The 25,263-nt window shown below is 39.6% G+C and overlaps 1 protein-coding gene across 6 annotated transcripts in view; it reads left to right on the top strand.

Moving 5' to 3' along the window:
* The window catches only part of cacna1ba (calcium channel, voltage-dependent, N type, alpha 1B subunit, a), a 120,336-nt gene that overhangs the window by 43,560 nt on the left and 51,513 nt on the right, over positions 1 to 25,263 (top strand). For 4 of the 6 annotated variants that reach the window (XM_046385654.1, XM_046385657.1, XM_046385660.1 and 1 more), the window contains exons 7-18: positions 2,729 to 2,832; positions 13,436 to 13,551; positions 14,389 to 14,475; positions 18,012 to 18,095; positions 19,928 to 20,143; positions 21,312 to 21,424; positions 21,642 to 21,754; positions 21,853 to 21,984; positions 23,934 to 24,006; positions 24,098 to 24,215; positions 24,357 to 24,424; positions 25,024 to 25,130. In XM_046385654.1, coding sequence (XP_046241610.1) covers positions 2,729 to 2,832; positions 13,436 to 13,551; positions 14,389 to 14,475; positions 18,012 to 18,095; positions 19,928 to 20,143; positions 21,312 to 21,424; positions 21,642 to 21,754; positions 21,853 to 21,984; positions 23,934 to 24,006; positions 24,098 to 24,215; positions 24,357 to 24,424; positions 25,024 to 25,130 — 1,331 coding nt within the window. The remainder of the gene's footprint in view (positions 1 to 2,728; positions 2,833 to 13,435; positions 13,552 to 14,388; positions 14,476 to 18,011; positions 18,096 to 19,927; positions 20,144 to 21,311; positions 21,425 to 21,641; positions 21,755 to 21,852; positions 21,985 to 23,933; positions 24,007 to 24,097; positions 24,216 to 24,356; positions 24,425 to 25,023; positions 25,131 to 25,263) is intronic. The other 2 variants (XM_046385655.1, XM_046385658.1) reach the window with 1 other exon arrangement.

Here is a 25,263-nt window from a genome sequence, read left to right on the forward strand (position 1 = left end):
AATTTTTTATTTGTTCTGTGTCTCCTTTGTTAACATGGAGGTTGAAGGATTTATAATCTGTAGTGGAGCCAGCCACCAGGGGGTGATCAAGATGCTTTGGCTTCACTTTAAAATGTATTTTATTGTGAATTATTACGTGACTTTCATCCCTCGCAAGGATGAGAGCTTGAATTCGTATCTGTGGAAACAAGTGAGGTTTTATGCCATGTCTTATTCTGGATTTTTTTTATCCCCTCGTGCTTTTGAGCCCAAACACTCTTAGTGTGTTGAAAGTAAATAGATCTGATCTGTTTTTCTGGACACTAAATCAATGCTAGTATTTCTCTGTCTCCACAACTTCATAACTTTGTTGCGTGTCAATGACAAAAAGCCCCCCCCCCCACACACACACCCCTTATATATATATTCCTTCATTGTTCTTGCTTATTCTCTAGTCATTTGTACTCAGAGTCCTGCATATCATATTTTATGTCGACATTTTACCCTCTTATTAAGCTGCACAATACCTCAATTGTGTGGACAAGCAATGGTGGTGCTGCTTAGTTCAAAACACAGTAATGAGATTATTGCTTTATCTGAGAAAACAATGAGTAAATCTATAGATGCAAAATGAGAATTTAACACACACTATTGAATGATAGGAAGACATCACAATAGGTTTTTGTAAATGAGAGCGTCATCAGGCAATTTGCAGCAATCGAATTAACCTGCCAAAGTAATAATCTGAGTGTGAGTGCCTGCTGCAAAGAATTCTGTAAACATTAATGCAGTAGAAAGCCCTCAGGCAGGGTTGAGGTCACAATGGGGAACATGAGCCCCCAAATGTGTGCTGCTTCTGTCATTACTGCTTCACCAGCAAACCACACACACAAACAAGCACATCTCTCCTCTACACCAAAGCCAATATCTGTTTTATTGTCTCGTAGTTCCAAAAGAAGCCAGTGATTTGACAATAGAGACAGAGTAAAGTGAGAATGATATCCATTGTAACAGTGAAGCCTGCCATTTGTCTCCAAAGTCTCACAGCTAACTGTGGCTAATCAGCTTAGTACTTCTATGATTATGTGTCTTCAGAGGTGTGGAGGTTGTCTCCACACCATCAAGATGCAAAGCTATAATATCTTTGAACCCTCTAAGCAATGTGCTTCTCTGTGTATTCAACACTACATAGCAAAATGTGTGCATGTACTCATGCCTACATTATTTTTGTGTACTTTTAAGGTGGAGCTGCTTTTCTTGGGGTAGATTTCCCTCAGTTGAAGGGAAATCCTAATGCTACAGTAGAATGTTATTGCTATTTTAGACAATAGTGTACTTCCAACTTTGTGTCAACAGTTTGTAAAGAAAGATGCTGACTGGCCTGCTTGGAGCCCGAACCTTCATCCCACCCCACATGGCTGTGAGTCTGACCTTATCACCAAACATTGGTGTTGGACCTCACTAATGCTTTGTGGCTGAAGGGGAGTGGATTCCTGCTGCCAGGTGCCAACGTCTAGTAGAGACAGTAGGATTTGTTTCCATTTAGATTTGAACCAATACCAGTGCCAATACCTGGAATTTGGTAACGGTACATCATAAATCATTGAGTAGTTCAACGACCTGGGAACAGCTGGATAAACAATGTGACAGAATATTTTACTGTATTAAACAGCATGTTGGCAAGGAATTTCAGATGCTGGCTAAGTGTTGGCTAACGTTAGTAATCTCTATTACTCTCTCACCTGGTGCGCTCTCAGGTACTGAAATTTGGTAGTGATTGACTTAGCATAGAGTTTGGTACCCAAACCTAAAAGAGACTGAAACCAGTAGAATAAAGGCTGCAGCACATCACTGCATGCTTTGGAATGACATCTTGAGTAATCACATAAAGGGGTAATGTTTAGATGTCTACATACTTTCAGCTACATAGCAAATAATATCAAGATATGTGTTCATCATTCCATCATACAGTTTAATTTTTTGTTATTTTGTTCATCCTCTGTATGGAAAACAGTCTCAGTGGAACATCAGTACTCATTTATATTTAAAAATGAAATTCACTGAATTTATTAAATTCACAGTCTTGTAAATATCAAAAAAGAAAGGTAGAAAGGTTGTGCTGCTGTTAAGGTTTCATAGCCCTTCATAGCTTAAATGAAGCACTCTTAGGTCATCAGTAGTTTAGTTTTCAAATAAAGGGTCAGGGCTGTATGCATCTTTGTGAATTTCTAGGATAAATCTGGTGATATTCTACAGCTGTCTTTTTGATAATAAACTTCATAGAAATTATGTGTGCAAAGCGTGATACATGTTCTTCTGTGCCATAAAGCTCCACTGTTCGCCAAAAACTATTAAAAAGAGTTAGTCACACTGTTACACTGGGTGACATATTCTGTCAATACCCTGTATACACCATCAAATGTTTTGTGTCCCCAACAAATGCACTACGTCCTCCTCTTTGAGCTGGATAACAGTACGCTGACCAGCTGTTTTAGGAAATGACTAAGCCTTTATGATAAAATCTAGTGATATATTTATTGTGAATAAGACTTCAGCCGGAACCATTGGGCATTGCGCTGACAGACACGAATAAGGTAGGACAGTCAGAATATATTGAGAGTCAGACTAACACGCCATTAGTTTTTCGTCTACTCATGGAATTTGTTGACAGTATGAAAAATATAGAGAGGCACCTACAACACAATAGTATTAACAGTCCTGTTGTTTGTCTCCATGTTTATGTGTTTAGGCCAATGATGCCTCAGGGAACACATGGAATTGGCTGTACTTCATCCCCCTCATCATCATCGGCTCCTTCTTCATGCTCAACCTGGTGCTAGGTGTGCTATCAGGGTGAGTACAAACTGTGAGGATGACCTGAACTGACTTTTTTAAATGATGTTCTTAAGATTTACTCCACTTTTAACCAGCTTGGTCACGTGGTGGCTGCCTTTGATCAAGTTAAAATAAAATGAATGGTATTTCTCTATATATATCTTGGTGTGTGCTCTTAGATTTTTCTTCAGATTTTTAAAATTAACCTTAATTTTCAATTTCACAAATGTTTTAGAATTATTGCCTCTAAATCTGTGTGCTCAAGCACACTGCAGCTCACACCACATATGGCCACAGCAGAGAAACACTATAAAATAAAGAATTAAATGACTGAATGAATGGAAGATCTACTGACATACAGTATATAACGATGTTCAGTAATAGTAGCACGCCTTGCAGTAAAAGCCTCCTAAAGCTGTCATTCAAGACTGTTCATGTTTATTCTGAAAGAGTCAGTGTGAATATTTCATCATCAAACAACCAGTGGTGTAACCTGATCTCTCAGTCAGGGACAGACTTTGACGTTTATACGGCTGTCCCTGTTGTCAAGTTTGAAAGGCCTGTCAGGCATACTACAATTTGCCCAACTGTTATTGCACAATCACAGTTTGGAGCAGAGGTTTTGCAAACTGACTGATTATGGCAGAAATTATTTTATTATTATCTTATTATTTTGGTCAGTATTCAGATCACAATCATTTACCACGATTATTCAGTGACTTTGGAAACATCATCCTTTTATTAAATATTTGATGTTTCTCATTTTTTAAATTTTGGTATATAAAATGTGAGGAAGGATTTCTGAAATGCAACTATCATCCTTTTTTTGGTTGTAAGGATCTGCATCAAAATCCAGTTGTTGACTGAACTGAACACGCCACAGCCTGCTGAGTGGTTTTTTACTTTTAGGGAGGAGCAAGACTAAGATGGATTTATAGCACGAGACAGAATAAGACCATTGTCGCAAAATATAATGTGGCACAATAATATGTTATCTTGATTATTGTGTTTTCATAACAATTGGAAGCCAAATTGAAAATGGAAGCAATTGTCCTTCCCTAGCCATTGGTAAAATATAGAGTGTGCTCTTTCCTTACTAATTTAGGCAAATTCCACATCCGTGGCACCTCCAATGTAACATTTATGAGATTTTAATAAAACATAATTCACATGATTATACTAGTCTGCCATATGAGCTGTACATGGTGTGCAGAGACTTTCACTGTGGTATACACTCCTTCATTTATAAAGTAGTAGCAAATGCTGAGTTGTCATCACACCGAAAAGAGCATCATGGGAGAAGACTTTGTTTTTATTGCCTCTTTTGTAATATTGCTTTGCAGTTATTATCATCTTTCTTCAGCACCAGCAATCACTGGGTGTTGTTCTTCATCCTCTGCTCCTGTACAATATCTAACCTACAGTGTATCATCCCTATCAGATCATGTTGCAGTGTTGCAGAGTTTGTGGATTCCCAGTGTTTAAGCAGCTCCATATTCCTATGATAGCATGAAAAAGAACTGGTGATCTTGCTTCTTTGCTCCAGTTAGTACCCTAATAACTGAGTTTGGAATGTAAATGCAATTTACAGATTTTTTTTTAGATACCAGTGAGAAGGGAGTTACAATTGTCTAGGGGACAGGTAATGCAGGTGTGAAGCCTTAAGGTTTGAAGTAGTAAGAAAGTGGCAGTGGCAGCACATTGCCACTTTCCTGACAATTTTATCTCCCTTTGCAACATTCCTTCCGTACAGAAATTTATGAGCATTAACTGACAGAAACTGGTCCATCATGATAATACTGTTAGGTGGTGTAACAACAGCGGCTGAGCAATATTTTGCACTTCCATGTTTCTCCTATGGTGTTCCTGTGAAACTGCTGTTATTCCTCAATGCAGAATTCTATTCAAATTCACTCTCCTGTGTAATGTTAAGATCATTAATTTTTGAAGGAAGCCATGGTACTCTATGTTCAAGCTGGCTGCTCTGCCCTTACTGATAAGGCGACATTTCTCCCTGCTGGTGTGAAATCTGTATCCCCACTGTCCTGCTTTTTGAATTCAAGGTGAGAGACTGACTGTACCTTCAACTAATTTCGAGTAATTTTTGGAATATCTTTTTCTTCTTCCAAAGTTAATTCCTGCAGCTACTTGCTAGTTCGTGTTACATTGCATTGCATTTACATTGCATCAAATGTGATTATGTTCAAGTACAATAAAAGGCAAGCTCCCATTTTCAATCCCTCTATGCCTTAGAAGTCCATAGCACCATTCATTTCTTTGAAACTATTTATCCCTCATTTTTTGGCGCTATAAGGAAAATGTGTTCCTCTACTTCTAATCTCACTTGGCATTCCTCATGGCTTAGTTTTATATCCCCAGTTGTTTTCTTTATACAGTACATGATTGATCCCTTCCCTGTTATGATATTAAGTCTTATTTTTATTCTACTGACACTCAGCCATATGGCTCAATAACACCCAACAAAGCTAGGTTATCATGACTGGAGGGCTTGGGTACACAATAGTAGACGGGCTAAGGGTTATGTTTTATTATTTATTATATAATAATTATATTAATTATCTTATCTTATAGGGCGGCACGGTGGTGCAGTGGTTAGCACTGTCGCCTCATAGCAAGAGGGTTCCAGGTTCGAATCTCGGTCTGGGCCCTTCTATGTGGAGTTTGCATGTTCTCCCTGTGCCTGCGTGGGTTTTCTCCGGGTACTCTGGCTTCCTCCCACAATACCAAAAACATGCACATTAGGTTAATTGGCTACTCTAAATTGCCCCTAGGTGTGAATGTGAGAGTGTGTGGTTGTCTGTCTTTGTGTGTTGGCCCTGCGATTGACTGGCGACCAGTCCAGGGTGTACCCCGCCTCTCACCCGTAGTCAGCTGGGATAGGCTCCAGCTCCCCCGCGACCCTGACGGATAAGCGGTATAGAAAATGGATGGATGGATGGATCTTATCTTATTTATTATCAAGATCAAAACCAGATAGAGATACCAAATACAAACCATACATGATCCTGCTAATCTTTAGAGAAGACAAAAAACAAATGCACAGCAAAATACAACACATAACAGAATTGAATAATGCTTTCCCTAGACCAGTGACGAATGTTTCACACATGCCAGCTTTTCTTCATCTTCTTTAACGCAAAACCATTGATCAAATCATCGAAGTCTACCAAACAAGTTTATATTCAGTGGTGATAAGGGTCTCTGAGGCTTGTTCTACGTAGAATGTATATCACTTTGTTATCTGGTTTCACTAATCCTAACAACTGCAGTCTCATCTCATTACACAGATACACATGATCACATGAAACTGGTTATCAACTTGATAAGTCAGCCCAAGAATTCCCAATGCAACCATAAGAGTGTTCACATGAAAGAGGAGGTGTTTGCAACATACACTATATTGCCAAAAGTATTCACTCACCCATCCAAATAATTGAATTCAGGTGTTCTCATCACTTCCATGGCCACAGGTGTATAAAATCAAGCACCTAGGCATGTAGACTGCATCTACAAACGTTTGTGAAAGAATGGGCTGCTTTCAGTGAATTCCAGTGTATTACTGTGATAGGATACCACCTGTGCAACAAGTCCAGGCTGTACACCTCCAGAATGTAATCATATTTGTGTATTTCATCAAATTATTGCGTTGCTTAGTTGTATTAGAGCTGCAACTCATGCAGCGTATGGAGAGTTGCAGTATGGGAGGAAATGAAAAATTGAATTCAAACCCATACGTTCATACCTCATAAGTAAAGCTATTAAAATTAGACACACATCCAAATAAGAAAATATGTTGATTTATAGCCTAAAGCTTATTATTGTTTCATATTTCCACTGTCTGACAAATTAATTTTATTTTTTAATATATAAATGTCAGACTGTATCAGTGTGAACAGACTGCTAAAACACATTGGAAATCCATAATGATAACTAGCTACTAAGTACTAAAATATTCTCAGATCTCCAACAACAAGGCAGTCAATGCTCAATACAGAACCGTAATGTATCAACAGAGCAAACCTTGACGAAAGCTTTAGAAGGCAGGTAGCCTTTAGCCACCCCCTCTGTGGTTATCTTGTCCTCTCTGTTTCCTGCTCTCTCCACAGAAATTGTCAGATGGCTTTACAGTCACTAGGGAGGTGGAAGGTCACTGATGCTGTCTGGCAGGGCCATAGTGGGGCCATGTCATTGTTTAAAGGCCACGATCTGAGCTTCAGAGCAGGCAGGAGAGCAGATACATGCAGTGTTGAGAGGCTGCAGATCCCCAGGGGAGGTCAGGACCATTCACTTAGCTTTTATCCCATCAGCGTGGGCAGGCTGGAATAAGATGTGACTGTGATCAAAGTTTAACCCCCAACAGTCTATTCTAAAACCTCCACTCACACATCTCCACTTTGTCTGACTTATACTTTTACCATATCCCATCTGATAGGGTGTCTCACATATGTCATAAAAGAACTATTAAGTTCAATAACCTGACCTGGACCTCAGACCTTTGGACCTCAAAATGCTGAACACCACAACACTGACATAGGAGTTAGGAGAAGTTTTATACAAGTAATCAAATATAATTACACAAGAGCTCAGTATTTACAAAATGCAGAGATTAAAGAGAGTTATACAAGAGTCCAAGCATTGGTGTGGCTGGTGAGGCAATGTAGTCAGTAGGGAATCGAAAGAGTCTACGAAATCCAGGGAGAACAAAAGATCCAGGGAAAACACAAGGACGAGCTGGGCACAGCAAACAGCAGAGGGACACTAGGGTGGACTTGGGACAAAGGGGCAAAAATTGTTAATGTAAAAAAAGCAAGTGATCATGTATGACAAACAGGAACTGACCAAAACACAAGGGAGGGGAAACAGAGGAGAACATAAGGAAAGGAAAGAAAACTGGCAGATCCTGACAAAAACACTAGGATGACAGTTTTGATAGCCTGTTGGATGTGTCAGTAGCCAATTGTATGCAAACATGTTATCATTATCTTAATGGTTCGTTACTTTTTGCTGACACATCATTGTCATTATTACATCATTATCTGTGATGAGTGCACTAGAACCAAATGTTTTTTTATGGCTTTTTCTTACAGTTCAGTTTTTCTAGTTAAAGTTTACAACACAATCTCAGTCCAAGCTCTAGTTAAATGCTTATTCTGAAGCTTTCCACCATATCCCACAATCTTCATAAGCAGAGAGTACTTTCATCAGCTTTTCCATGATTTGGCAGCTCTAGGCTTTGTAGAGGTACTGATTAGTAATCATAGTCAATTCAATTTTGCCTTGTTTGACAAGAATTTGCAAAAAAAAACCAAAACTCTTTAATGTCAAAGTGAAAGCAAATTCCTACAAAGTAATGTCAGTTAATTAAAAATATATAAAGTAACGTCAGTTATTGCATAAATATTCACCCCTAATTCGCAAGAAATCCAGTCAATTGATGCTAGTAGTCTCATGATTGTGTTTCAAGTGACACCTGGGTCTGGAATGTCCAGTCACTGGTTCATCAGTATTCCTGGCTACAGTTACACCATGAAGACCAAATAACACTCTGAGCAGCTCCAAGAAAAGGTTATTAAAAAGAAAGGTATAAGGGGACGGATAAAAAAAAGGTGACTGAACATGAAAGCAATGTGTCACATGTGTAAATCTACCTAGAGCAGGCTGTCCACACAAACTGAGTGACTGTGCAAGAAGGAGACTAGTGAGGGGAGGCCACCAAGACACCTATGACTACTCTGTTCTCCTAGTGTAACTTTTTACTGCCAATAATTAAAAAATCATGAAATACTGTAATTTTTGAGTGTGTTTTTGTATAGTTTCTCAAAAAAAGTGCGAATATCCTCATATTTTTTACTTTGTATATTTTTACTCTGCCTATCTGCACTTTTATTTCGCTATCCTTGTGCTGCTGTGGTGAGAATGAGAATGAGAGTATCCCCCGTGCAGGACTAATAAAGGCCTGTCTTATCTTAGCAGCAGACCCTGGAAGGCTTGCAAAGGTACAGGGTAAAATTAATGCAGGGAGATATAGGGAAATCTTGGAGGACAATCTGATTAAGTATGCAAGAGAACTATGACTTGGGAGAGAATTTATTTTCTAACAAGACCGGCATAGAGCAAAAACTAGGTCTAGGCTTCGACTAGGCCTCAGTCCAATAGAGGCTTTGTGGCTGGACTTGAAAAGAGCTGTTCAAGCCCAATCCCTGTGCAACCTGACAGAGCTTGAGTTTTGCAGTTTTGCAAAGAAGAACGAAGTAAAATTGCAGTGTCCAGATGTGCAAGCCTGACTTAGACCTAACCACACAGACTCAGTGCTGTGATTGTGACCAAAAGTGCATCTACTAAATACTGACTAATTATAATAGTCACTGTACCTCCAGGTCCAGTAGTGGTTGAAAGAAATATGTGAATCTATATTGGGTTAAAAAAATTAGATAAAGTCATAGTTTTAGGTCTGTTGTTCATGTTTTGCTAATATGTGAACCATGGTGTTCATGTCCTTCATGCACCTGTGTGATGTTGACCTTAGTCCCTAGATAACTTAATAGCAAAAATATAAATGTATTCTTTCTGACATCATGAGTTTAGTTGGGTGTGTGTGTGGCTAGGCGGTACAGGCTACAGGACTGAATACACAGAATCATTTGAAGCTACGGTGTGTACGATATTAACCTCCTCACCAATAATTTCTCTCTCTCATCTTTGTGCTAAATTAACTGTTAAAAATTTCACACTGTCAGCTGCTGGCTTGAGAGTTGTAGTGCTCAATGTTCACATTCTGCTCTGCACCATCCAGACAACAACATGACTTCCTGAAAAGAATACATCCTTCATTTGTCAAGCTGTTGTTGTATCTTTTGGGACAGATACTTCACATCTGTGAAACCAGTGATGTGACTAGTCGAAGGTATATTTATTTACTTTGTCTCTGCTGCTCTGTCAGCTCCAGGGAAACCTAGTGTTGCACATGACGGCAAGCGGACTGAGGATTTTTCAGGTGACTGAAGAGTTGGTTTCATTTGTTTAGTGCTGACGTGTGTGTCGGTCAGCCTGTTTCGTTCTCACAGCTGCTCCACTTCGTTAATGTCTCGAGTGACAGCGTAAAAAGTACTCACAGTATACTTCCCAGTCATCTTCCAACTATAATATTTTAAGTTAGTAAAACATTTGCAGCCCTTGTCTTTCATGGGGGATGATTTTGACATTTGGGAATAAATTATGAATCGTGGGAGATAAGAATCGCTATTCTTATGTGTATTTTTTTACACACCCACAATCACCACACAGCTCCAACTGACTATTTATCATTTGTGCTGATGAACTCATCCATTTAAACAGAATTTATACGTACATATGTGCATACATATTTGTTGTACACACACACACACGCACATGCACACAGGTTTGCATGCAATATCTAAGGTAATACACACTAAATACTGTATTGTACGTGGTACTAATGCATTTTGATTGCTTTTATTATATTTTAATTGGTCTAACAAAAATAAGCGCACTGTATTTGTATGAAAGATAGTAATTATCTAATGTAATGTGGATCAGTCTCTCTACGCTGTGTTTATGTTTGTGCTCATGGTGGGTTATGTTTCAGTATATATGTGTGAGATGATGTAAATGTAAATCCCTACAACACTGGAAAATCCTTCCTGCCACAATCTCTGTTTGTACAAACAAACACACACACTGTCGACTTAGCAGGCCAAGCCATGGCTGCATTACACACACATTATAGAGAGAAAGATACGTAGCCACAAAATTAGATGTTGACACCCTGGTAGGCGCATATACAAACACACACACACACACACACACGCACCCACGCACCCTCAGGAAAGCAGACAGACAGCCACTGCAATGCAGAATAGAGCTTGCCCCTCTGCTGTGTGGGAGACACACCAATCACTGAGAGGTGGGGAGGGCTGGAGATCCCTTGTACTGTTATTTCAATAGCCTGTTTTTCCTTTCTCTCTCTCTTTCTCTCTCTAACTCTCTCTCTTCATCTCATTTTTCCTCTCTTATTCCATCTCCCTCTCTGTCCCACATCTCTTGCATAAGTTATTTTCCAGCTCATTTACTTTACATTGAATACTGCCTTATTGTTGTGACATAACCCGAAACCTTATGCTGGCAAAGCAATGCAGTGGCAATGGAGATAATGTTATCCACTTTGAGAAAGATTAATATAACAAAAACAATGTAATATCACTTTAAAGAATTATTTACTGAAGAATAAAATAATAAATTGTTGTTCAAACAACAAGAGTTTAAACAAGGGGTATATGCACTGTCAATGTACATATCGTGTTTGTAAATAACATACTATTCAGGTACATGTACATTCATTTATGTTCTCTCTAAGTGTATGTTGTGTCAGCTCAAGAGAGGATTTACCTTTAAGAAGGGTGATTAATAAATCAGAGTCAGAGACTCCTGAGCAGCCCCAGTCATAACACAGACACAGATAATCAAGCTGCAAGGTAACCATGGTTCTCTGTTGTCTGCCATGCAGATCTGTCAGACTTAGACCTGTTGAAAAGATCATTCCGATTTATTACAACTTGGCTCTTATTTTCATACTGTTGCCCAACCTATTGATAACATTCATATTCATTCATTCATCTGTTTTCTATACCGCTTATCCATTAAGGTTGCGGGGGGAGCTGGAGCCTATCCCAGCTGACTATAGGCGAGAGGCAGGGTACAGCCTGGACTGGTCACCATTCAATGGCAGGGCTGACACACAAAGACACACAACCACTCACACTCACACCTAGGGGCAATTTAGAGTAGCCAATTAACCTAATGTGCATGTTTTTGGTATTGTGGGAGGAAGCCAGAGTACCCGGAGAAAACCCACGCAGGCACAGGGACAACATGCAAACTCCACATAGAAGGGCCCAGACCGGGATTCGAACCTGGGACCCTCTTGCTATGAGGTGACAGTGCTAACCACTGCACCACTGTGCCGCCCAACATTCATATTTATATTGATAAAACATTTCAACTACTACTAAATCACTATGGATACGACCCATGTCCTGAGTCACAAATAGGTCTCAGGTATCAGGAGGTCTCCTCCTAGTGAGTCCTAAAAGATAAATAAATGCTTTTATTTGTATTAATTACTGTCACATAGACTTGGTAACATTTTACATTTAACATTTTTAACATGTCACATTACTTGATAACATTGGGATGGCAGGAAATCAAAGGAGAGGAAGTGATGGGGACCAACAGGCAACAGCAGTTCTGGGCTGAACACAAACCAGGGAGATGAGGTTTTGTAGTGGTGCCTTAAAGCAACATTATTCAACTCTTTTAGATTAAAAACGACAGCTTAAATCATTTGGTGATGCACTGACTTGTAATAGTGAAAATGGTGTTTACCCTCCACTTTGCACCCTGAGCGCCTATTCTTGCACAATGTAACTTGAGTCGAGTGGGTGCCTGCACCGCTTGCTATGGGTCTTCAGCTAGCTATAAGAAGCAGCCAGATCAGTATTCTCAGTACAGGCATCATGGCGTAGGTGAAGAGACATTAATGGGGAAGTTAAAAAGAGAAAGAGAGAGTGAACAAGAGCCCAGACAGGAGAAAATCTCCGACTGGCTATTAGTCGTTTGTGAGAACCTGACAAAATGAAAGGTTGCAAGAAAGACACTAAGCTGACCCATGTATATTGTTGTCCATTGTATACTATGTGCAATTTAGTCTACATCATATTGCCAACATCATTTTCATCATCATTTCATTTTTAACTACAGGCTGCTCCATATTCAGACACTTGGCAAACAATGTACATGGTCTGAGTACATGAGCAGTACTTCAACAAAACTAGAACTTTATGTTATTCTTTTTGTATTACTAGTATTCATCTCAGATGTCACAGAAATGAAAATAATAAAACAAAGCAATCATTTTTGTGTAAAATCTTGTACCATTAGTTCACCCTGTCACTTGACATGGCTCTTTGGCTTATGATGTTATTTCCAAATCCTTCAGCTTACCAACAGTTGCATGTGTACAGCTGTCCATGAGGACAGCCCTGTCCATGTTCATTATGTCTTAAGCATACTCATGTGCAAGTGACAGCAACCTTACTGGTTAGCTTTTCAGCTTTTGCCTGTCACACAATTACAATGTTTGTCATTTCTGAACTGTATGTTTTCCAAGTTGCACCTTGAAACCTCATGCGTTGACTTTGGTCTTGGGGGGGGCTTGTCAAGTTATTTCAAAAAGAGTGAAGTCCAAGTAAAATTCACGAGTCACTGGTGTTGTATTGCGAATCTCTCTTAATTTTATTAATTAAAGTCTGAAGTCATTAGATTATTGACTTGAGTCTGACTCCTTATGACAAGACTGACACATGTTCATTGTTGAGAGAGAGAACAAAATGTAGGCAGATCCTAGCTTGTTGTGTGAGCATGACACCACCCTGCTGTTGTCGGTTCAGCTGTTCCACAATGTGACAGGACACTGACTCTGTCTTACCTGCTGGAAGTGAGCTTGCTGTATACCTGTCAATGGTGTGCTGGCTTGTCAGATCCAGTAAACATTCACGTGTCTCTTTCTTTGTGGTTTCTACAGTGAGTTTGCCAAGGAGAGAGAACGGGTGGAGAAGAGGCAAGAATTCCTGAAGCTCCGCAGACAACAGCAAATAGAGAGAGAGTTAACAGGGTACCTGGAGTGGATCTGCAAAGCAGGTCAGAAACAAATACACACACTCACACACACGCACACACACACTCCTTTGGCCGAACATGGGTTACAAATGTGGGCTTAAGATAAGATAAGATAAGATAAGATGAACTTTATTGATCCCGCAGTGGGGAAATTCACTTGTTGTTGGCAGCTCACAAGGACAGAAGAGGAGTGCAAAAAGCAAAGAGTGTGCAAAAACAGTTACAAAAGAATGTAGAGGTAAAATAAATTAACAATTTACAAGGTACAGTAAAAACAGTACAATGTACAGCTATATACAAGTCCCCATAAGGGAGGAAAAGACGACTAAACCATGGAATTATGCAGTCTAACAGCAGCAGGAATGAAGGACCTGCGGTAGCTCCTTCCTACACTGAGGGTGTAGCAGTCTGCCACTGAAGGAGCTGCTCAGAGCCTCCACTGTCTGATGCAGAGGGTGAGAGGTGTTGTCCATGATGGATGTCAGCTTGGCTAACATCCTCCTCTCACCCACCTCCTCCACTGAGTCCAGTGGGCAGCCCGGGACAGAGCTGGCCCTCCCGAGCAGCTTATTTAGTCTCTTCCTGTCCCGGTCCGTGCTGCCCGGTCCCCAACAGACCACAGCGTAGTGAATAGCAGAGGCTACCACAGAGTCATAAAAAGTCCTTAGGAGGGGCCTGCACACTCCAAAGGAGCTCAGTCTCCTCAGAAGGTGGAGGCGACTTTAGCCCACACTAATCAATGTAGTTACACTTTAATACAAGCTGTAACTGTAAAAAAGTTTACCTCAATTGATTTTGACACTTATATGACCTTAGGTATGACTACTTTTAATTCAGTTGTGGGATTATTTTTTACAGAGGAGGTGATGCTGGCTGAGGAAGACAAGAACGCTGAGGAGAAATCTCTGGATGGAGCATGGTACAAAAGGAAACACAATAACTCTGGTGAGCGCTACTATCTTCAGTATGGCTTGGTACAGCGCTTTTAAGGGTACAGATCAAATTATTTCAGTAGTACCGAATACTGTTTCACAATAAATCAATATGTTTTAAATTTTATTAGCCCGAAAGAGCATCTGGCTGAGAGAGTAACTTAGAGTATAAAGAGAAAGAGACAATGAGTCTATGTCATCCCTGTAAGTATGGCTACACTTTAACAAACACATTGCTCGCTGCAATATCTGTCATGCGTAATGCAAAACTGGACAAAGAAACACATCTAACCTGAGGAAACACCTGGCCAAACGCACAATAACTCTAAAAGCTGAAGGGTGTGCTGTGCTTGACAGCCTGAATGCCACGTTCCCTGCAGCAGCCTGTTGGTGGAGAGGTTTAACTGGTGACTGGTGAGGCATTCACAACTTCATTAGCATGATTATGTAATTAATTAGCTGGTTGGATAAGTTGTTGTTGGAGCTAGCTTTGCTTTTTTTCACTGTCTTGTACTAGGATTTTAGCTGAGCATTTTTTCCCTAGTGTTAGCCCACACACACAGTGAAATTTTTTAGTATGTCCGAAACCTGAGTATAAAACCAATAGCAAGTGAGCTGCATTCTTTATACGGAAAGTAATACAGAATGCAAGACCCGGGACAGCAACATAACAAACTGATGCTGTTTAGCTATATGTTCCTTTTCACAGTTAGATTTTTTATAAATTCTGTCTACTGTGCTGATATTCCATCATTTTTTCATTTGAGTCCAGCTAACCAGGCTGTGTAAAATGCACAGAGTAAAAAATGTTTCCAGGTCTTTGACCAGCTTCCTCCTTGCAACTCCTGCAAGCAGTGCTGGTGCTACAATTTCTTTGGTGACTTGCTTTTACTACTGAATTTTTTTTTGTTTTAGTTTTAGCTGATAATAACAAGTGGTGCCCTGTTAATGTGCAGTAGCTTCCTAAAACATTTGCAAAGCCTGTGTTTAAAACAACTGATCATCTTTCTTCTCCTCTCCAATTGCTGCGTCACTATCTATTTTCTGCTGTACATTAGTGCCGTTATTGTTAACAGCTGTCTTGCATTACTGCCATCCTCAGTCAGCAGAACTTCCTGTCCTGCGTGCTTGTAATATGCCTGTGTGTCCTTGTACTGACAGAACACAAGATTCAAACAACACAGCTCTGTAGCGCCATTGCTCGTCAAATCTTTTGCATAGAAAAAGGCTGTTTAACAGGTCTTTTACTTGTTTTATTTTGAAGCATTTACTGTTCAAACTGATTTGGGTGAGACAAACATTTAGCCCACAGTAACCATGGTTAGGCTCTTTTCATGGTAGACATTTTGACTTGTCAAAGCAAGAAAAGAACAGGCATAAGTTACTTTAACAATGGCTCCTCTCCCTTAAATGTCCCAGTAAGCCAGGTCTCATGCAGGACTAGAGACCTGGAACCACATCAGGTAAAAGGACTGCAAACAACATTAATGTTATTAATGTCATCAGTGCTCTTCCTGCTTTGACACACCGTGAAACGTGTCTATTAACAAGCATCCATGACAAAATCAATGCGTGTTAACTGGTGAGTCATGAGGACCAGTAGGAATGCAAGGGAAGCTTGATGATGTGACAAATGAATGAAAAAATACCATCTATATTTACACAGACTAATAGGGTAATAATGTACAGCTGGGGAGGCAAGCAGCTGTAGGGCTGATGAGGGAATCGTGAACAGAAATCACTGAGGGTGTCTGGTGGGCAGGGGCAAGACCCATAACAAACCATTGATCTTTGCATCAACATTCATGAGGTGCTTTGCATTGACCATTTACAGTTGTATGTGTATGTGTGTGTGTGTGTGTGTGTGTGTGTGTGTGTGTGTGTGTGTGTGTGTGTGTGTGTGTGTGTGTGTGTGTGTGTTTAGAGTCCGAGATATGAGACTACTACTATGTGCACGTTTCCAGGTGGATTTCAGAGTGCTCTGATAAGCAGCCAAGTGGAGAAATGCCTTCCTCTTTTGCCTGCTAGTTGAAATTTCAAGAAGAATCACATTATTGATCCAGCTTGGGGGAAATTTGTCCTAACCCTCTGGGCCGTCCTTATGACTGAGCTACTGCCACCCTCCAGTTAGAGTTGTATGGAATTTTTAACAGCAATGATGTCTCCCAGTTGAACTAATTGAAAGTCAGCTATACTGTGGTAATAACCTGTTGCATGCATTATGTATTTACTTCAGTGAAAACATAGCCAGTAATCATATCATTAGTAACACCTGTACCTTTTTTACTATGACAAGTCAAAATTATGTGCTGTGAAAAAGTATCTTCAAGCCAACTCATTTAGCTCTCATTAGCCTGAGTCACTTGTCACTTTACTGTTACTCCTTTTAATCCGTAGCTTCTTTTCTTGCATTTCACTAGTATTGTACTAGTATATATGCATATACCCACATTTTGCATACTGGATCCACTCTGCATTATGACAACAACACTAAAAACATGCATATACTTATACTATATGTATAAGTATATGCATGTAGATAATACAACTAATAATACATACTTTTTTAAAGATTTAGTGTTAGTAGATTATATTAACTAACTGGCATGGTCCACTCTGTTATATCTTAACCATGTGGACAACTTCCTAACAGAATAATCATTATGTGGCTGATATAGATCATTTGCACTAGCTACTAACTAACTACTCTGAGGTGTGTGTGAGAGTGTGCTCACACACATTCTCCTCTTATCGAGGCCATACTGCCTCTCATCTGCAGCCTCACCCAGAGTAACAGTCACAGTGATTATGGGTGCCAGAGTGGAAGGGTAATGAGATTAGAATGATGTACAATGAGTGAAGCTCATCGGAGTTCAGAGATTGCATGGGAGTATGAGAGCCCTTCATGCAATTTTAAAGCTCCTCTCTTTTCCATACTTTTTGTACTCTACTTGATTTTTTTTTCTCCTTTTTTAACGAGCTTTCAACAGCAAAACTGACCTGTGTTATGTAACACCAACAGTCAGCTGGCAAGAAAATTTGGGAGGCTTGGCTCATTATAACACAAGATATGGTATCTTTACAACACAGATACTATATACTGGCACACATGTGCTGCAGCAATGGAGAGGCTTTTACCCATTAGATCTTTGCTGTATTTTCATAATCTTTTAGTAGGGACTTTTTTTTTGAGAACTGCAACAATATAATTCAATAACAAAGGATTAATCTGATATGAATAACTGAATAATAAAAAATAGATAATGAATGAAGTAAACAGGCAAGATATATCAACATAAACACAAATTTGTGAAAATTTGACAACTTGGTTAAAGCAGAAATGATGGAAAGCTAAACGTTTATGAAAAAAGACTGACACAAGGCAAAACGTTGTTAGAAAGTCACCACGAGCAGCATAGCAGACCAGTTGGAAGAAAAAAGATCCTAGCTATTGAACTCTAACAAGAACAAACCTCATGAATCTGAAGTAAATCAGTTTAGCTGCTTCATGACTCATGTCATTCATTATTTTGAATATTGTATGTGCAGTGCTGAAAAGGACCAAGAAGAGTAAGAACGATCTCATCAATGCAGAGGAGGGAGAGGACCACTTCACTGACATCTCATCTGTTGGTGAGGACGAAGCCCAAGATGAAATATCTACATGTTATTGCAAGTGTCCACTGTCCACCCTACAAACTGTCTGTTGAAGGCCACACACCACACTGCAAGCAGCTTGTTTGGTGCAATGCTCTATTGTTATTATCATTGGTACAAAATTGACCTATATGTTATAAAATAAAGTTATTATTATTTTTTTTATTAGCTTTATTTGCAGATGCATATACACTTATAGCTCTCAATTGTCTTTATAAGTTCAATTATCCAGTAACTCATGAATTAAACCAGATTAAATAACCAGCTCTAAACAAATACAATTTTGTGTTGAACCAAGTGTGTTTTTCTGTTTTCCTGTCCGGCTGATCATCTTGTGAGCCTTTAGATTCATCTCTTGATGCCTTGAAGAGGTCTTGACCTCCAAGTTAGGAAAGTTAGGAATCACTGGCCAGCACAATGAATATGGCTGTGTAATTATAGTTTTCCTATTATGTGTTCTTATTTGGCAAAACCTGCCAGGCAACGATCATGCACTAGAAACAACAGTCATTCAGTCACAAACTTTTCTGTGTACTGCATATGACTTTGCATGACAGAGTTGAATTACAGCACACCTTACACATTTCCACATAAATATTTTTACTGCATACTCACAAATGTCCATATCTTGTATATTGTACACTACAGTATTATACAGGATTGACTTTTCCCAGCAAATTTTTAATGCAGCCACCGGTGAAGTCTTAAGCCAAAAAGCCAGATAAAACTGAAGACTACACAAGAATTTGTAGTACAGTAAGTCATTGTCAACAAAAAGTAAAACAAACCAGAGATTTTTTTTACACAACATTTCCTGGGTTGACTGCCATGGTAACCAAACAACTTTTCATTTTGGTAGCCAGTTTACTGACTAGGTAACTCACCTATTGCAGACATGCAGTAGAGTTGTGATGTCCCATGAAACAGTTTAGAGAGGAAACATTAACGTTTAGACAACATTAAGGCTGTGACAACAAATGAGCCAAAGCAAATAAGAAAAACACTGCAAGAGTAAATCCAGGCAGTGTTATGCTTCTTGCTTTGCTCATACTGCAGTAATTAGGTAACAAATCAAATCCCACAGCTTAAGAGAAAACAAGAAACTTCAGAATATTGCATTGAAGCTTTCATTATTTTTTCCTTAACTTTATATTGATAAACATCACACATAAACATACGCTGTGACTGCCCCACCACTTATGACAGGCCAGTTAAGGTCCTGCAGTGCATGGTTTGAGTCCAGATTACAGACTGAGGATAGCATTCTTAGCCATGTTAACAACTGAATAGGAACACTACAGGCAGATAGATATATAGATAGACAGAGTGGGTTAGTGTGAGTCGTCAGGTGTTACAGGATGAGTCAGATGTCTGGATTAAAATAGGTCAGGAAATGATGAGCCCACTAGTCTTCCTGTGTTAGTAATGAAATTCTAATAGAACTATTTTTCTCCTTCCCTTTTGTGTCCAGTGCCACTTGACATTTGGGCTTAATTTAAGCTAAAGAAGGTTTAATATAGTACAGTCTAAATGGGACTAGGGAAGGGTGTGGTGACTGTGATCTGAAACAGCCACTGTCTTCACGTTGGTTTCAGCACAGTTTGAGCTCATCAGAATATGAAAATGAATATAAGAATTTGTAAGTTCTGTCACATTTACGTTTGGTTGTTCCCATCATTTTTACTTGAGATTAAGCGCACAAATACTTTTGACGTTATGTAAAACAAGGCTCAGTCTTGATTTAGTCAGACAACTTCCGCTTTAGACTAGGTAACTTTATTGCCATTTTGGATGTTTTGTTCCAACTGCCCCCCCAGGGTCGCCGTTCGCCCGGGCCAGCGTGAAGAGCAAGAATGAGAGCTCATCCTACTTCAAGAGGAAAGAAAAGAGGATTCGCTTTACCATCCGCCGCCTGGTCAAGTCCCAGAGCTTCTACTGGACTGTGTTGTGTTTGGTTGGCCTCAACACGTTGTGTGTCGCCATCGTACACTATGACCAACCCGAGTGGCTCACCTATGCACTATGTGAGTACCAGCAATTAAATATTTCAAAAAATGCATGGACATACTTTCTAACTTCATAGAGAATTTAAAAGTTTAAATGGTTTAAAAGTGAATGACACTCCATACCACAATTATACATACCATGAGTCCTTACTGCAGCTGATTTTTGAGGTGTTTACAGATGAGTGTCAGTAGTTATAATGCTTTATAGACTCCACCAGTCAACATCTGGTTTGTCAACTAGTTAACTGGTCAAGGCCATCCATAAGACACTTAAACATATGTTTCATTATAAGTCACATCTATAATCTTTTGTGTTTGTTGATATTGTGCATCAGAAAGCATTATGTGAGTTTGTGAATCTAGTCGTAAAGCATTATGAATGCATTGAAGTACACTATGAATGCTCACATAACATACTATAGATCACAGAATTATCTGATTATCTAAGTACAACAGGTGAATTTCCCCACTGCGGGATCAATAAAGTTCATCTTATCTTATCTTAAATAGATTCATGAAATGAAACCTCATTTATTTAGAAAATGATGCATGTTTGCATTGTCTTTTGTTTACATTCTATTTTAAAAAAGAAAAGTGAATTATGTGGCAGTGTCACAGTGTGACTGAGCTGCCAACTTTGCTTCACACTACAGCAGAAAATCACATCTGTCCATTAGTTGTTTGTTTGAATCACACACAGAAGATTTCATGAATAACAACATATGTCCTGCATTTTTTTCTGTTGTGGTTTTACATGTGAAAGAAAAGAGCCCAGATGCCAAGGTCATACTACCGATAAACCAATACTATTCATACATTAAATCCTCATCATTGTAATGTGATTGCTGCTATAATTCCTGTTAATTCTTTACTCAGCTTAGGCAGTTGAAAACCTGTACTTTAGGTCTAGACAGGGGCAGGGACAAACTGCATAAACACGTGCAAACAAGAACCATTGTGTATTTTGCAAACACGCATATGAGCAAACATACGTCTCACATACACTCTTTCATGGGAGAATAGAGCAGTTATTTCCTCAAACAATAGACTCGCTCTGTGTCTTATTTGCTGTGGGCACAGCTGAACAGATGGCAGTAGTCCAGCTCTATTGAACTGTAGAAATCAGCAGGGAAGCCCTTTTAACCCAAGGCATTGATCTTTGTGTTTTCTTATTGTTCCTGCACAGACCTGGCCGAGTTTGTGTTCCTGGGCCTGTTTCTGGCAGAGATGTCCATGAAAATGTATGGCCTCGGACCCCAGAACTACTTCCACTCCTCATTCAACTGCTTTGACTTTGGGGTAAGTCATCTTGTTTAGCTGAGACTTCAATCAGTTCACAGTGTTTTTTAGAGGGTGATCATGTGTGGGGTAATTCAGATAATTCAGAACTGGTGTTTCAAGACAAAATGTGTTTGATTATTGCCAGAATAGCAAAATAGATGTCATGATTGTACAATGACTTATTTGGAAATGAAAACTGTGGATGGCTGTTGCACTGATCAGACTGTGTTCACAGGTCATTATTGGCAGTATCTTTGAGGTGATCTGGGCTGCCATCAAACCAGGGGCCTCATTTGGGATCAGTGTCCTGCGGGCTCTGAGACTGCTCAGGATCTTCAAAGTCACCAAGTTAGTCATCAGAAATGTCTGTCTGTGTGCTGGGGGCACTGATTATACCATAATGTTTCTGCATATATCCATATATGTGTGTGTGTGTGTGCCTGTAGGTACTGGAACTCTTTGAGGAATCTGGTGGTATCACTGCTCAACTCCATGAAGTCTATCATCAGCCTTTTGTTCCTCCTCTTCCTCTTCATTGTGGTCTTTGCTCTGCTGGGCATGCAGCTGTTTGGTGGCCAGTGAGTATTTTGTTTTTACTTCTCCTACTTTTTGTTAAGAAATAACACAATGCTATTGACAAGGTCAGTCTTGTTATAATGAATTATAAGTTCCAGGGTCTTATGGAAATTCTTGAGTAGTTATAATCTAGTGGTTGACTGATGGGGCTTATAATGCATTATGACTACCTATACTCACTATACACACCTCAACAATCAGCTGTGTAGACTCATAGTATGCTCTACTAGTCCATGTAGTATCATAAGAATCACTTATGACACAGCACAGATTCTTTTAAATTCACTTAAGTGCATTACACTTTACTGACCACCAGGGGTGAAACATATATTATTATAGATACATTCAGTGATAACCTATATTACTGCATAGACTGTGACTACCTCTATGGAAGGCATGGAGTCTTCAGAAGGTTGTCGTGTGCCGAAATACACAAAATTCATAGATTTTTAGGGATGACTTAGCTTGGTTCATATAATTCCTCTTCAGACATCCCCAGACTCCTTATCAATCCCCTAATAGCCAAGCTTTTACTTCACTCAAAGCATGTTTGAAACCCTTGTAGCAAAATCTCAAATTCATTAGATAAAAAAAAATAAATCAATAAATAACTGACAAAATCAATAAAGATCTGATCGGTTTTCATTATCATTGGTATCATATTTGACGTCACTGAGGCTCAGAATGTCAGGGACAGCATTGTTATTGTATTCCCAGAACACTAACCCACCTAATCTGTCCGGAGAGTCCATCCACACTGCCTGACCTGCAACAATATGCATGAATGAGCCACCTGAGCCTGAGGAGACCTGCAAACCGTCAGTTTTCTTCATTATTTTAGCCTGGTTGGACTGAGGATTGAGGCAGGGATAAGACTGAGGACCACTGCGCTCCTCAAAATGATGATCTTGCTGCTGGTAGCAGTGGAGTGCTTTTTCTCTTTTCTCTTTGTCTCTCACCCACAGTAGTGGGAAGATATAGGATTAATAAACAGAGAAGAGGGATGAGAAAGTGGAAGGTGGACTATTATACACAATAGCCCAGCCAGTCCTGTAATATTTCATTGTGGGCTGACCCGATCCCAACGACCACTGGTCAGCGGGCAACCAAATATATGCTGTGTGATGAAAACCTGTGACATGCAGGTGTTGAAAATATCACAATGCACATTATAAAGGTTGCTTTTAAAATGAAAACAGTAAGAAAATATTAAATACTGCTGTGAGGCAAACTGATGACATTTCTGAGCAAAAAACAATCAATAAGGTTAAAATGGGTTAAAAAGGACTATGTAAGTAGAGCAAGTATTTTGTCATTTATTCTTGAAATACGGGTGGAGCAATGTGATTGCTATTGTTATCTCTTTGTAATTAGCAATAGTTGTGCATATTGTCATTTAACAGTCAGATGTTGAAATATGAAACAGTTGTAAAACCATCATTGTAAAACCTTCAAAACCTAACTATAGTAATGAATGGAGAACAGAATTAGAAGAAAATAAAAACATATGTCACAGCATCCTGAAATAAGTGCAGTTTTCCCTCTCTTCTGTCTGTGGTTGTCTTTTAATGAGATCCAGACTCAACACAAAGCTCTCATGGATTTTGAGAAGGCACAACACAAATTCTGCTGGCATTCTGACCTCCTCTATTTGCATCCTTCACATTGGTGGAGATGTAATTAGGTCCCAGCAGACAGACAGAGATACAAAATGTCAGCATTAGCACAACTCATCCATTTGAGAAGAATAAACACTCAGAGATCAGCCATAAGGTCGCACGGGCCAGGCTCTCAGATGCCTCAAATGTAATAGGCCTATATTGTGCTGGAATAATGTGCAGCAGTCTAATGGAGAGGACAATAATCTGCTCCTTTCTCCAGTAGGTGGAGTGAATGTGACTGGGTTGTGCCCTTGGAGCTTGATCACATTCTCTTTGTTTCCTCCCTGCAGGTTTAATTTTGAAGACGAAACGCCGACAACCAACTTTGACACGTTCCCGGCTGCGATTCTCACCGTCTTCCAGGTAAAGGCCATCTCCATCGTATTTTTTTTTTCTCTTTCTGTATTTGTACTGCTGAACTGGTCTCAGAAACCAGCTTTTATGTTTCCTGCAGATCCTAACCGGGGAGGACTGGAATGCAGTCATGTACCATGGGATCGAATCACAGGGCGGTGTTCACGGGGGAATGTTCTCCTCCATTTATTTCATTGTTCTCACTCTCTTTGGAAACTGTATCCTGCCTGACTGACCCAAAGGGAAGCCTTAAGCCTTATAGCACTGTGAAGAAATTAATCATTTATTTGCTGCAATTGTAAATATTAATTCTATGTCCATCAATCATTTGATCTTTTCCTGAAACCACAAATAACCAGACACGCTCCTCAATGTGTTCTTGGCCATTGCTGTCGATAACCTTGCAAATGCCCAGGAGCTCACTAAGGTACAGTATTTATAACTTGATGCTGGCTTGGTAGCAGTTTACAGTAGGAGACAGAAACAGTGGCACCATCTTGCCCACAGAATCCATCAGTAAAGGTACTTTATCTTAAATCAAATCGCATATTTCACATGATATGAGGGTGCTAGTGCTAGTGAGGGGGCTAGTGAATAAGTACTAGCTATTGTTCACAAATGATGAAGTATCGACGTTCAATGAGATTACTTTGATGTCTAAGAGTGGTTTCTAAAATAATTAAGTCTCAAATAGCAGCATTTAGCAGCAGGTTAAGGCTGTCATGTCACACTCACCGCTCTGCTGTGGTGGACACGTGCTTTCTTCTGCACAGTGATACCGTTGTAGGGTGTAGTTCTGCAGATAGTAAATAGTTCCCATGTGAAACTGCTCACAACAATGTCTACAAGTATGCAGACAAAAAATTATTTTTGATTTTGGGTGAACTCTTCCTTTAACAGTGATCCAAATGAGTGAAAATAATCTGAGTGTTTGTCAGTGGGGAGAAACAGAAAGTCTTCAACCTTTAAAAGTACTCGCTGTATGTACTGTATGTATGTATATATGTTCTTACACATACTCTCCAGGATGAAGAGGAGCAAGAAGAGGCCATCAATAAGAAGCTTGCACTCCAGAAGGCCAAGGAGGTAAAGGAAGTCAGCCCCATGTCGGCCGCAAACATTTCCATCACAGCGTAAGTCAGTTCTTCTAATGTTTGTTCTGGCTCGTTTTCTCACTCAACACACCATCACAGAAAAAAAAGACATATTCTGCACACCTTTGCTTTACAACTAAACAGCTGTTGCACAGCTAAATACCCATACTAA

Source organism: Scatophagus argus, chromosome 4, assembly GCF_020382885.2.
Source record: "Scatophagus argus isolate fScaArg1 chromosome 4, fScaArg1.pri, whole genome shotgun sequence".
Classification (NCBI taxonomy): domain Eukaryota; kingdom Metazoa; phylum Chordata; class Actinopteri; family Scatophagidae; genus Scatophagus; species Scatophagus argus.